This window comes from Amblyomma americanum, chromosome 7 (genome assembly GCF_052857255.1).
Source record: "Amblyomma americanum isolate KBUSLIRL-KWMA chromosome 7, ASM5285725v1, whole genome shotgun sequence".
Taxonomy (NCBI): Eukaryota; Metazoa; Arthropoda; class Arachnida; order Ixodida; family Ixodidae; genus Amblyomma; species Amblyomma americanum.
The window spans coordinates 92,261,392-92,274,872 of NC_135503.1; the positions used below are offsets into that span (position 1 = coordinate 92,261,392).

At 45.7% G+C, this 13,481-nt stretch overlaps 1 protein-coding gene across 2 annotated transcripts in view; it reads right to left on the reverse strand.

The window, feature by feature from the left end:
* LOC144097332 (uncharacterized) overlaps window positions 1–13,481 on the reverse strand; it is an 89,070-nt gene that overhangs the window by 10,631 nt on the left and 64,958 nt on the right. For both annotated transcript variants that reach the window (XM_077630074.1, XM_077630073.1), the window contains one exon: window positions 2,386–2,599. In XM_077630074.1, coding sequence (XP_077486200.1) covers window positions 2,468–2,599 — 132 coding nt within the window. In that variant the 3' untranslated portion in view covers window positions 2,386–2,467. The remainder of the gene's footprint in view (window positions 1–2,385; window positions 2,600–13,481) is intronic.

Sequence of the window (13,481 nt, forward strand, 5' to 3'; positions counted from 1 at the left end):
TGCTACGAATGTCGGCCTATGTTATCAGCCACTAAGTTTCTGGCGACAGCAAGGAGTAAAATGGAGAGCGAAGTTATTGAGGGATTTTTGATTGAAAAGGCTGGGGACAAGTGCATCAGCAGCCCGTCTGTCCGTCTACTGGAGAAAGAAAGGTACTTCTTAGAACGGGCGCGGTTCCTGCATTTTAACCACCTCTAGGCATCCTGACAAAGGGTTTTTCCTCGCACCTTACCTGTTTTTTTTTGTGTTTTTTATTTTTTGATCTTAGTTTTTTACCTTGTTGACTGTTGGCCTTAAGCGGATCTTTTCTCTTTTTATTTTACTTTAATTGTAACTTTTATTTTGCTGACGGTTACTTTTTATTGTAACTTTTATTTTGCTGACGGTGCCTTTTGCATAGCAAGTTGTCATTCTTTTTATTCATACTCCAGCTGATTGTACACATCTCTTTCATCGCATTTCCCTTGTTATTTGCTTCGCCGCGCTTCTTCTACTCGTTACTGCTCCTGGCACCACCGATGTGTATGGCAGAGGCACAAGCGCAACTCTAATGTTTCTGTTATCCGGTTATCTTTAGATTAGTAGTGTCTTTGCGTGTTACTGATTGCACGTGTCTTGAGTGCCTTTTCACTACGTAATGATCGCCAGCGTTGGGAGGCGTTTTCCTCCGCACTTTCCACTGGTTGACGTGTATCACGTGGACCATGTGAATTGTATAAATTGTGCTGTTTTTTTATGACGCAATAAATGTTGGTAGTAGCGCCTATCCTGTGTTTCGTGTTTCTTCTACTCGTCCTAGTTCCGTTGCGCTTTTTCAGTCTCTGTCGTAGGAGAAATGTTCAAACAGATATTTGCAACCACCCGAGCCCCGCCGCGGTGGCTCAGTGGCTAGGGCGCTCGACTACTGATCCGGAGTTCCCGGGTTCGAACCCGACCGCGGCGGCTGCGTTCTTATGGAGGAAAAACGCTAAGGCGCCCGTGTGCTGTGCGATGTCAGTGCACGTTAAGGATCCCCAGGTGGTCGAAATTATTCCGGAGCCCTCCACTACGGCACCTCTCTCTTCCTTTCTTCTTTCACTCCCTCCTTAACCCTTCCCTTACGGCGCGGTTCAGGTGTCCAAAGATATATGAGACAGATACTGCGCCATTTCCTTTCCCCCCAAAACCAATTATTATTATTATTAACCACCCGAGGGCACTTAACGTACAGCACTACGTCACAAGATCAGGGAGTTGTTGCGACTTTCCCGCATCGAAATGGAGGTGCCACGGGCGCTATTTGCACCTAGAGCTTTAATTGAGAGGGGAAATTCCATCAATGCACAGCAACATGAGTAAGAAACGCATAGGAATATTATTCCCATTATTCCCTTAGCGCATACACGGTAGTGAGTGAAGTTACTCTGTTTATATTCAGAGAGATCACGTTAACGTATTCTTTGTTATTTTGCTTATTATTAAGTAAATTATTATGGAGATAATTATAAAGTGAACGGCTTTTTCTTCTTATGCTCGAGGTGTTTTTACAATATCCTAACGGCGCTGTGGATAGTACCACAGCAAAAAGTGCTGTTATCGATCATCTGAATCTGTTTTTCGTTAAAGAATGTACATATTTTTTTGTCATCTGTATAAGGGCGACTGGATGAAAATAAATTATACAGCATTATGATCACCACCCAAAATATGTTGCTTAACATTTTTTCAGAATAAAATTTAAACTATAAAGCATATCTTACTAGTGCTCTTGTGAAAAAAAGTCAGCGGCAGTTTCGAATCATATTATCTGTACGTGTGCGCAAGTATTTGAAGTTTGAAGTTTATTCAACCTTTCAATACAGGAGGTAGGAGAAAAAGTAAGAGCTAAACGCGTAGCCTGAGAAAGGCTCTTTCTTCATCCAGCAGTCGCAGCGGAAAGGTTTGGTTTATGAGGGTTTAACGTCCCAAAGCGACTCAGGCTATGAGAGACGCCGTAGTGAAGGGCTCCGGAAATTTCGACCACCTGGGGTTCTTTAACGTGCACTGACATCGCACAATACACGGGCCTCTAGAATTTCGCCTCCATCGAAATTCGACCGCCGCGGCCGGGATCGAACCCGCGTCTTTCGGGCCGGCAGCCGAGCACCGTAACCACTCAGCCACCGCGGCGGCTGCAGCGGAAAGGATGCATATGTACACAAAGGTTACAATAACAAAGTGCATATGTAATATAAACAGACATTTGCACGCACATATTGTGTAAACAGGAACCTTAAAAATACAAAACAACATATAAATATCGATGCAGTCCGACATTAGTATAACTATTTTGTAATAACCAATTTTCTAATGACAATGTTTGCCAAGTGTCAAAAACATCGCAAAAACGGCAAGTGTATAACATACCTGGTATGTTAGTGTTGACTGTAACCGTTTTTTCTTCACCGCAGCCATAGTTATTGCAGCCCCAGATTTTCACTACGACGCTCTAATGTGGACGAAAGTGGGTCAGCGTCATGTAACCACTGGTCGACACCGCAGTTCTTTCGTGCTTCCCAATGAAATCACAATTGGTGGAGGCTCCGCAGTTGATCCAACGATTGCCGCCGCTGTACATGTACTGGGGTGGGGGGGGGGGGGGGGGGGGGAGAACAGGAAAAGTATTCGCAGCATTGCGAAGGATCCCCGCCGCGGTGGCTCATTGGTTAGGGCGCTCGACTACTGATCCGAAGTTCCCGGGTTCGAACCCGACCGCGGCGGCTGCGTTTTTATGGAGGAAAAACGGTAAGGCGCCCGTGTGCTGTGTGATGTCAGTGCACGTTAAAGATCCCCAGGTGGTCGAAATTATTCCGGAGCCCTCCACTCCGGCACCTCTCTCTTCCTTTCTTCTTTCACTCCCTCCTTTATCCCTTTCCTTACGGCGCGGTTCAGGTGTCCAACGATGAATGAGACAGATACTGCGCCATTTCCTTTCCCCCCAAAAACCAATTATTATTATTATTGCGAAGGATGGTTGTAGCGCCGTTCACGGACCCCGTTTTTTGTCAAGAAAGTGTTAGAGGCCCATAGTTTTGCAAACGTGACTGCTGTTATATCTTCTATTTAGTGGTATTTGAGGAAAGGAAATTACGCAGTACCGGTCTCACATCTCGGTGGATACCTCAAAAACGCCGTAAGGAAGAGATAAAGGAGGGAGTGAAAGATGAAAGGGACAAAGAGATGCTGTAGTGGAGGTGAATTGAACTGAATTGAATTGGCTTTTGAGGAAAGGAAATGGCGCAGTATCTGTCTCACATAACGGCGGACACCCGAACTGCGCCGTAAGGGAAGGGAGAAAGGAGGGACTGAGGGAAGAAAGGAAGAAAGAGGTGCCGTAGTGGAGGGCTACGGAAAAATTTCGACCACTTGGGGATCTTCAACGTGCACTGACATCGCGGAACTCATGGGCGCCCTTAGCGTTTCCTCTCCATCGAAGCTCTGATAGAATATTCGCGGGTACTGTAAAATAGCGAGAGTGCTTGAGCTTTCCTCTCCACATCATATCGTCGACTAAGGAACTGACGAGTATGTGTAATGCATTTCGTGCTGCCAAACAGCCTTATGTCCTTTTTTTCCGCGAACGCCACTCCAACAGCTATCGCTTTGAAAGTAAGTGAAGATTCTTTGTAACATAGGCTTATTTACATCTAGTTTCTACAACCTTTTTCCCATGCTTTTGGAAAGCAGTTAGTAAAAAAGCACTATTGCAAACTTTCTATTTCCAGACGTTTTGGCTAACATGTTCCTCGGACGCGCTATATTAAGAACATTATTGCGGAACGCAGACTATGTAGCCGCTGCGGTGGCTCAGCGGTTATGGCGCTCGGTTGCTGTCCTGAAAGACGCGGGCTCGATCCCAGCCGCAGAGGTTGAATTTTGATGGAGGCGAAATTCTAGAGGCCCGTGCACTGTGCGATGTCAGTGCACTTTAAAGAACCCCAGGTGGTCGAAATTTCCAGAGCCCTTTACTACAGCGTCCCTCATAGCCCGAGTCACTTTGGGACATTAAACCTCCATAAACCCTAAACCAGAACACACACTGCAAAAAGCACGGTTAATCACGAATATTTTGAAAGATGCATATACGTTTCATGAAAATGTTAAGTATATCGCCCTCCTTCGGCTGCGCCTGAAAGTGGAGTCGAGCGAAGAGGAACGTACAGAACGCGCATAATAATAATAATAATTGGTTTTTGGGGAAAGGAAATGGCGCAGTATCTGTCTCATATATCGTTGGACACCTGAACCGCGCCGTAAGGGAAGGGATAAATGAGGGAGTGTAAGAAGAATGGAAGAGAGATGTGCCGTAGTGGAGGGCTCCGGAATAGTTTCGACCACCTGGGGATCTTTAACGTGCACTGAGATCGCACAGCACACGGGCGCCTTAGCGTTTTTCCTCCAAAAAAACGCAGCCGCCGTGGTCGGGTTCGAACCCGGGAACTCCGGATCAGTAGTCGAGCGCCCTAACCACTGAGCCACCGCGGCGGGGCATGGAAATCGGTTTTGGAGCGATACCTTCACTGCGTCATGTAAAGCCAATTTCGCCATGCCTGGCACAGCCCTTTACTGAGCATGCGCCGAAATATTCGTTGGCTGCGTAAAAATGAGAGGCACGCACACTCAATGAATAGACCCAACCGGCGTCGAAGCAGGGATTCAAACCAGGACCTTTCGCGCTCTAGACGAGGGCGCTTCCATTCCGCCACGACGGCTCTTTTTTTCATTATTGCGTGGAAATAAAACACGCTAAAGTACCAAATTTTTACACGCATAATATTCCGTGATGCAGATACATTCTCATGCCTTTGTACACTGCACTCCATTAGCGCATCAAAATTGCGGGAGGCATGCACCTGAGTCAAGAATTGGCAACCATTCAGGCGGCCGGTCCTGTGCAGCATCCCCCCCCCCCAAGGCGCACTGTTCACTGAACAGAGACTTAGATGAACGAGGTGGCCATGCGTGTCGGTCCATCATGCGGCTCTTCCACAGGCTGAAAACTCCAATCAGCATTACCAGATCGCACGGAATCCCGGAATATTTCTGGACAGGCAAGAACCGTAATGTGTAAGGCGAGATCTCAATGTACTTTTCGATTGTTCGCTGTAGTATGCCCCGGAGAAACACTGCATGACGGCACCACACAAACCAAATGTCTATCGTCCATGATTGGCCGCAAAGGCGACACTTCACCGACCATGGCACAAAAGTCGCCTTGGCGCGAAGCCAGACCTTGACGGGTAGAGTAAAAGTGTGGACTTTAAAAAAAATGTTTGAATACATTGAGCGAATATACATTCACTGAGCTCACTTCATCACACTCGACTTCATAAAACCAAGGTACGGCTGCCGATACACGGGAAAAGAGAATAGAGATTCTATTAGTATTTTTGTCATCTGCCTCCTTGACAGGTCAAACAATTATTGCAACGAGAAACGAGCAGTCAGGAAATCAAAGGTATCAGCAACCCCCCTCAGGAAACTCCACAAAGCCCCTTCTCGGCTATGGGCAATCGAAGCAAACAGATAAGGCAGGCGACAGCTTAGTCGTCTTCTAAGCGCCGCTAGCAGAAATGGGCGGCTTGCAGCTTTGAAGAAGAAAAACCGGAAAACAAGGTGGTGAACAAACAAGTAAACATGTCCAACTACTCCAGCCTTGAGAGAAACAAATTGTCTCAACGCATAGGCTCCCATTGAGAGCGCCAAACAAAGGTCGCGAATAGTTTCTGCAGCGCTTCTACCTTTTTCCTCGCACAGTGCATCACTTGCAACGCATAGACGAGTTTTGCAACCGAGAAGACGTTGCAGACTTGTGCCCGAGCAAACATTGAGAGCTCCCGACCCATCCACGCCTGCGTTTGGGGCCTCACAGAGAGAATTTGTGACTCTGAATAAGACAAATAATTTCGGACCAGATGAAGGGGAACTCCAAGATACTGTAGGGAATCAGAGTCGCAGCTAAAGCCTCCAAAACTATTAGGTTTTATACCCCGGTAACCCAACCATAATCCTTTACATTTTCCCAAATTTAGAGCTGCGCCAGAGACGTCACAGAACTGCGGTGCTAAATGCATAGCTTCTAGCACGCTCTTTTTATCTGAACAGCAAAGGGCGACGTCATAAGCAGAGGCTAGAATTCCAATTTCCGACTGATCAAGTGAAAATCTTGGAATAGTTTGAGATTTGATGATACTATGACACAAGGGTTCAAGGTATATCTCAAACAAAGAGGTGATAATGGGAAGCCTTGCTGAACAGACGCGATCAGTGGTATTAGTTTGGTAAGTTGACGATTTACGATCAACCTTATATGGGACTATTTGTAGAATAGTCTAATGCCCTCAAGCAATACATCCCCGATGTTTGCGCGTTCCAAAACTGCAAACAAGAACTCATGACGCACCTTATCGAAGGCCTTCGAGAGATCAATCTGAATTACAGCAACCTCGGTACCACGCATTAATCTTTCGCCTTTTACTAAAGATAGCAACCTGACCGGCCTCATCTTTTGCCGACTCCAACACCGAACGTGCAATATGTATATGAGTTTGGATACTGCTGCCTCGAATGCCACATGCTTGATGTGAGCCAATTAAATCCAGCGCAACAAGCTGCAAGCGGGAAGAAAAGATTTTTGTGAATATTTTATAGTCTACATTGCACAATTAAATCTGACGGTGCCCTTCGACAGCCCTCAACCGGCGCTTATCTGTGCTTTTCGGAACGTGTATGGTATGGCCAGCATCGTAAGGAGCCCTGAATACTTCCAACAAGACAGGCGCCAAGCAAGGCGGAAACGTTTTGTTCAATTCGCTACTCAAACCATCCGGGCCAGGAGACTTGTGCAGAGCGGAAATAGCCAATTTGACTTCGTCCTGGCAAACAGGGCTGCTGGCAGAGGATGTGTAGGATTTTACGTTCAGAGCTGTGAAGGCAAGTGCGGCTCTTTTTTAACGGTTTGCGTTTAGCACTCTTTCCTGTCCCTTCTTCGTTTCGCATTCGGGCTTCACCTTTCGCGCTGTTTCACTTATGTGAAAAGGGACCAACTAGCCCCGCAAAAAGGTCAATACCTTGCGTTTATTTATTTGAGCGTAAGCTGTGGAGATAATAAAACATGCAGCGTCTCGCTCAACAACAAAGCTAAACGCAAAAGAACGTCTTTATGTCGCGCAAAGCCATAAAGCACACCTTAAGAGCAAAAAGTAAATATTTTATTTTTGTCTCGGAAAATATTGAGTAAGAACAGCACATCCTCCAGTGCTCATATCAACACTGGAAGACATTGAAAAATGCCGCAAACCATGCTAAAGCGCAGTTTAAACTAATCATGTCTTCAGGCACGAATGTTTTATGTCATCTGTTTTTTAGCTATCAAGCAAAAAAAACGATAACAAGTATTAGTTTTATTAATTTCATTCAATATATTGCAGGCAAAGCTCCCAGTTTTTACAGTTCTCTTTTGAAGCTCCCTGGCACTGAGTGTCGTTGTTGGGCTGCCCTCGGTATCTTTTTTTGCATTTTGTGTTTAAGTTGTGGAGCTTCTGAAATCTCGCAGCTACATTGTGTTTTTCAAAAACAGTCTGAAGACAGCGATGGCTTGTTCTTCTCCCAAAACAGAAAAAGAAATGGTAAATGGGAGTTCATTCAAGCCTGTGCCAAGAGCAAGAACAAAAGGACAATGACCATGTTACCCAAAAGAGGCTTCATAGCGCATTTGATGCAAACATGTCCAACGTTCTTGGTCAAAAATTATCACTATCAGAAAATTGTAAGGTACTTTTACAGAAATAGATAAGGTAATGGTTCATTCTTGCTATGTCTAGCGAAATCTTTATTTTAAAGTTTTTACATCGCTCGCATTGAGCAGTTAAGACTACTGCCACAGAAAACCAATGGGGAGCGGTTTCGACGACTTCGTGTAGTACTCACGCATTTTCATTAGCGTGTTCTAACAATAATATCGCGGAATTCATCGAAACGATTGCACGCCAGCTCGTGAACACTGCTTTATGCATGGTACTGCTACCATAATAGTAAACATTTGTATGTCTATTTATTAGTGTCGCCTTTCTGTATTTAACAAACCAGCAGAAAATATTTGTTTCTTAAGCACCGCTAACAGGTTGTAAGCAAATGCGTGCGATGGGCATGTGAGCGTTTTAGAGCGGGGTCTGCATGCATGGACACAACACGACAGCGACCTGCGCTGTCGCAGGAGCATTAAACCCTGCCGTTTTAGAAAATAACGATAAAAACATCCAGAAAAGCCTTCAGTGGATGAAAAAACAAGCATTCAGGCGATCGTTCCCTTAGCTCGAAGAGGAAGAGCTGAGTGTCTCTCCGCGACATGAAGCCCGATCACGTTTTCACCCCTCAAGTGATCAAATTAGGGCTCTCACATGTGCTTTGAAGCTTTGGCCAAACCATAGTGTCGTCTGCCCACTCCTTTACAACCGTATCGGCCGAAACACTGCTTGTGGGAACCGAGCCATCAGGCACAGCACCCATCGCAAGAGGCGCGCGCCGAGCAGTCAGGAGGAGTGTAATGGCGGCGTGCTGACGTGATCAAAGATGGCAGCCCCCGTGATGCTGGGCTTTAAAGCCTGTATACTTAAAGCTGCAATTTTTCAGAATCCAATTTTAGTAAAGCTAAACACCCTTCTACCCGAAACACAAATTTTAGCCCGGAAATCATTCGTGAAAATCATTACATCCCTGCTGTGAGCGCGAAACCAAAAGAACTGCATTTTGTCGACAAGCATTTATTTATTTAAAAATCTGTCTTGGCCCGATACATCGAAAAAGAACGATGGGTATTCACAAAACTATTTTCAAACTATGAAATACAACATAATTATGTTGGTTCAGAAAACAAAAACCTTGTCACTGGGAGGAAGCGGATGATGATCCGTTGCTATAGCTCCAATACATATTCCAAAATGTTTCTGATCTATATAAATACACAACTTTTTTTTAAAGCAGAAGCGTAGCGACTTGGCAATTTTTGTTGTTTCTGCGGAGGCCATTCTTCACACAGAAACAGCATGCGTCATTGTTTCTTTCTATTTTTACCAGTAAAATGTAGTCCACTTTAGGCTCAACCGGATTTTTCATAAAACCGAACTGAGCGTGCGATTATCTGCAGTTTGTATTTGATGATGCGTCAGCTGTAATCCACACTGTAATCACGATGAAGGGACTAATTAAAATTCGTAGACCTCCAATCGCCGTATCTGTGGCGCAATGGCCTTTTCAGTGAGAGATCAACGCGCTGCTGGCACGCATTCGAAGAGTGAAGGCACATCTTGATGATAATTTGTTCTCGTGGAGTCCAGAAGAAGAACATGCACAAAAACTGCAGTATTTTAAAGCCACTGCGAAATTCACGGTCAAACGTGCAAATGAAAAATAAGGGTTCTGCAAGATGAGCAAAGAATTTCTCGGTCACGTAATTGACGCTACGGGCAATCACCGAAGTCAGAGGAAGACGGAAGCCATTTACAAGATATCAGCACCCAAGCCCAAGGAAGGCAGAAGCCCCCACCAGCACCATCTTTTAAAGAAGGAATTGCCATCATTTCTGCGACTTTTCAGATTTAACAGTAGGTATCAGAACAAAAAAGCAAAAGTGGCAGAACCTTTACGTCGTCTTACCGACAAGGAAAATGGCTCATCATAGACTAAGCAGAACAGCCAAGGCTTCCAGGACCTGACAGTATCATTGACATCGGACTCCGTACTTCTGCTTTACGACACGTGGAATCTGCTCATGTTTTCTTCTTGGTGTAGGAGCAGTGTTCGCGCACAAAGAAGCAGATGAAACTAAACATTGCGTAGCTTATGCGTCGAAGATATAGGGGCCTAATAAACTTAACTATACTTTAATTCGAAGCGAAGGTTAAGCAGTGCCGTACGGCGTAAACAAGTTTCATCATTACCGACCCCATGACGCTTCTGAGACTTTTATATAAAAAGAAACGGTTACGAGGTGAACTTTCGCCCAGAATACATCGACTTGTAGTTGGCCGCATATGAGCACACCATGAAGTACCATTAAGGCCCACGCATCAGCAACTACGACGCATTGAGGAGAGTTCCTGTGCCAGATCACTACGACAAACCGCATACCACTGAGTGACAACTTGCTTGTAGAAACAGTCGAGTGTATATCACTACAAGCGTCAGCCATGGAGCACAATACGGAGAATGGCCAAGTGGGCTGAATTCTGTCCAGTTGATCATCAGCCAAGCTCAATAACGCCTTCGCAACGTACAAAGCGAGAAGAACAGAACTGGCCTCCGATTTCATTCTCTCGTGTAGCAGACTCGAGGTATTTCAAGTTGGAAGAAAGGTTATCCTTCGGCTGTTACATGCAAATCACTCTGAAACGACTGTTGTGAAATGGCATTGTTGTGGGGAGCAAACTCTCATGAAGAAATGCAGGAAATTTTAGAGAACTGGGGCAAGTATCAGAGGAATCACCAACGCGGCCCTGAGGCAGCTTTTCGTTTCTGGAGGAAGCCAGACCAGCCATGCAGTCGTTTGTAGATTGATTTCGCCTTGCTTGGGGAAAGTAAAAGTTTCCTAGTTGTTTTCTAGCTGTTGCAAATGCATTCTTTAATTGAGCAGACGTGGTAGTTTTGCCATTTATGACGACGTCAGTAGTATTCCCTATACTGCGCAAGCTTTTAACACTAGCTCACGGTTCTACAGGCGTTATCGTCTTAGACAATGTAACAGCATTTAGAAGTGAACAAATAAAAATTTTCTTCCATGCACCGCAGTATATCATCCAGTTAGTAGGCAGAGCTGAGCGAATGTGGAAAGAAGTAAAGGAAGCGTTCGAACAAAGCAACGGCGCGAAGAGTGCGGTTGGCGTAAGTCAAGTTACGAACGGAGTACCTGCAAGAACCTGTTGTTCCTCTCCCTTTCATGAAACATGCACGCTTGGTGATTCGTTTTATGCCAGAAGTCTTGTTCCATGGCTTCACTAAAAGGCGACTGCTGCCTTTGCCGTGAAGTGTCCGTGTCATTCCTAGTGCGCATGGATGGCGGCGAGGTACATCATTGCACAAAATAGTCTGAGACGTACATGGACATCAGAGGCAGCGCAACATAGAACCGAATACCGCGTCCGACTATCCCCGATAATCATTTTGGCACGTTCTAGGTCGAGGGCATCAAGGCCAATTCGACGACAGATTTGCTGTCGGATTACGACAGAAGGCTCAAATCTTGAAGTGCCTCGGCTGAGATCTTTAGGAAACATACATTCCATTTAAACCTTTGATCCAAGCTCTTACAAAAAACATTTATTTCATGTGTAACTCAAATTAAAAATGAGCTGTTTAATTCCACGACAATGTTTGGCGCTTTTACAGCCACATTCTTCACGCGAACGTGTGACGCTGCTATCGTCATTCTGTCCCTATAAAAGCACGCGTGCAGTGATCACTAATCAGCTTTTGCAGGATAGTGTCCAGCATTCCAATCAATTACCTTAGTACGCTTCAAAATCTTACAAAGAAACGCCGCTTACGGAAATAAAAGCCCGTACGCGGAATACGTGCACCTGTTTGCTTGCAGAGGAGCGGCAACATTGCAAGTACGATTTGAGAGTTGCGTTACTATCTGTCCTTAAGGGTAAAAGCTTAAGAAGAGCGTTGAAGGAGACAGGATCAACATTTGACGTGCAACAAAAATTATTAAATATCAGCGGCCGACAAATTTCCAGGTGTTCCTTCAGGAAGGCAGCTGTTCTTGAAACGTATACATACAAAAGCGGGCTCCACAATATGATACAAAATGAGTGCTCAAAATTACCTTGGACCATTCAGATTCAAAAATTCTAGTGTGCAAGATTATAATGCTCATGGAGTAACCCTTTACTGAGGAAGGAATGGAATGGAATGCCGCTGCGTGATCCGCCACTAGATCCGGTGCTTGCAGACGAGCGGCAACATTGCAAGTACGATTTGAGAGTTGCGTTACTATCTGTTTTTAAGGGTAAAAGCTTATGAAGAGCGTTGAAGGAGACAGGATCAACATTTGACGTGCAACAAAAATTATTAAATATCAGCGGCCGACAAATTTCCAGGTGTTCCTTCAGGAAGGCAGCTGTTCTTGAAACGTATACATAGAAAAGCGGGCTCCACAATATGATACAAAATGAGTGCTCAAAATTACCTTGGACCATTCAGATTCAAAAATGCTAGTGTGCAAGATTATAATGCTCATGGAGTAACCCTTTACTGAGGAAGGAATGGAATGGAATGCCGCTGCGTGATCCGCCACTAGATCCGGTGCACCAGGAGCGAATAAAATCAGCAATGCCACCCTACGCAACTTTTCCACTGAGGCTTACCAAGCTCTCACACGACATATTAGCGACCAGCTATAGATCCCGGGTTATCTGCTGCACAATGGAGGCCCGCGGAAGTTATCCTATCCCCGAAACCTAAAAAACCGCCATCCATCTCGGCGCTTCGACCCATCTCCCTCACCCCCTGCCTTGGGAGGCTGTACGAATGGGTCATTCATACCCGCCTCCAAACTTAGAAGAGCATGACTTGTTTCCCCGTTACATGCTTGTATCCCGTTCTGTTCACTCCACTCAAGAAGCTTTCCTTTTGCTTCCGCGAGAGGTACTCGCTGGTGTACCTTGGATATTAAGGGATGTTTGACAACATAGCCCACACCGCTATTATAGATGGCGTCACCCACATAAACTGCGGCTCTCACAAATTTAAGTACGTCTCTGTCTTTCAACCTAATCGCACTTCCACAACTGGCATCTGCTTCACACGATCACCACCCTTCCACACATCCAACAAGGGCACCCCCTCCCCCCATAGGGCTGCCCTCACACCCCTTTTTTTCAACTTTGCCATGGCCCCACTTGCACTCTATTTAGCAGCACACGAAGACATCGGCTACACCATGTATGCCGACGATATCATCCTCTGGTCCGGCCCCGGCTGCCTAGCGGATAAGAAAGCAGCCCTGAAAAAACGTCATTCAAACGGTCGAGACGCTTGTCACGCAAAGCGGCATGCAATATGCCCCGTAAAATCTGAAGTTCTTCGGATCATGGCCAAGATTCTGGTTCATCCGCTCCTAGTTCACAACGCCGCCACCACGGGCCGCATGAAGTTGAGCTCCTCCTCCTTCTCTTACATTCTTCCTCCCGGTTTGAGAGAGAGACGCTAGTAAGCTTCGCCCATTGTCCGCTTTGTGTGTCCTCCCCTCAAGCCAAGCTCCTCGGGAGGGGGGCACCCTTCGCGTTTCTGTTTTTTTTTCCACCCAGCGTGTTCGAAACGGGCTGACTGCGCGGCTCCCCTAGTCTGTTCCTTTGCTGCGGTGCAAGACAAGAAAGAAGTCGGGTTGGGGTTGAAGCGGTGTACACGCCCCGTCTTTGTCCGACTTTGAGGGGCCATTTGTCAAAAACTACTGGCGGTATATA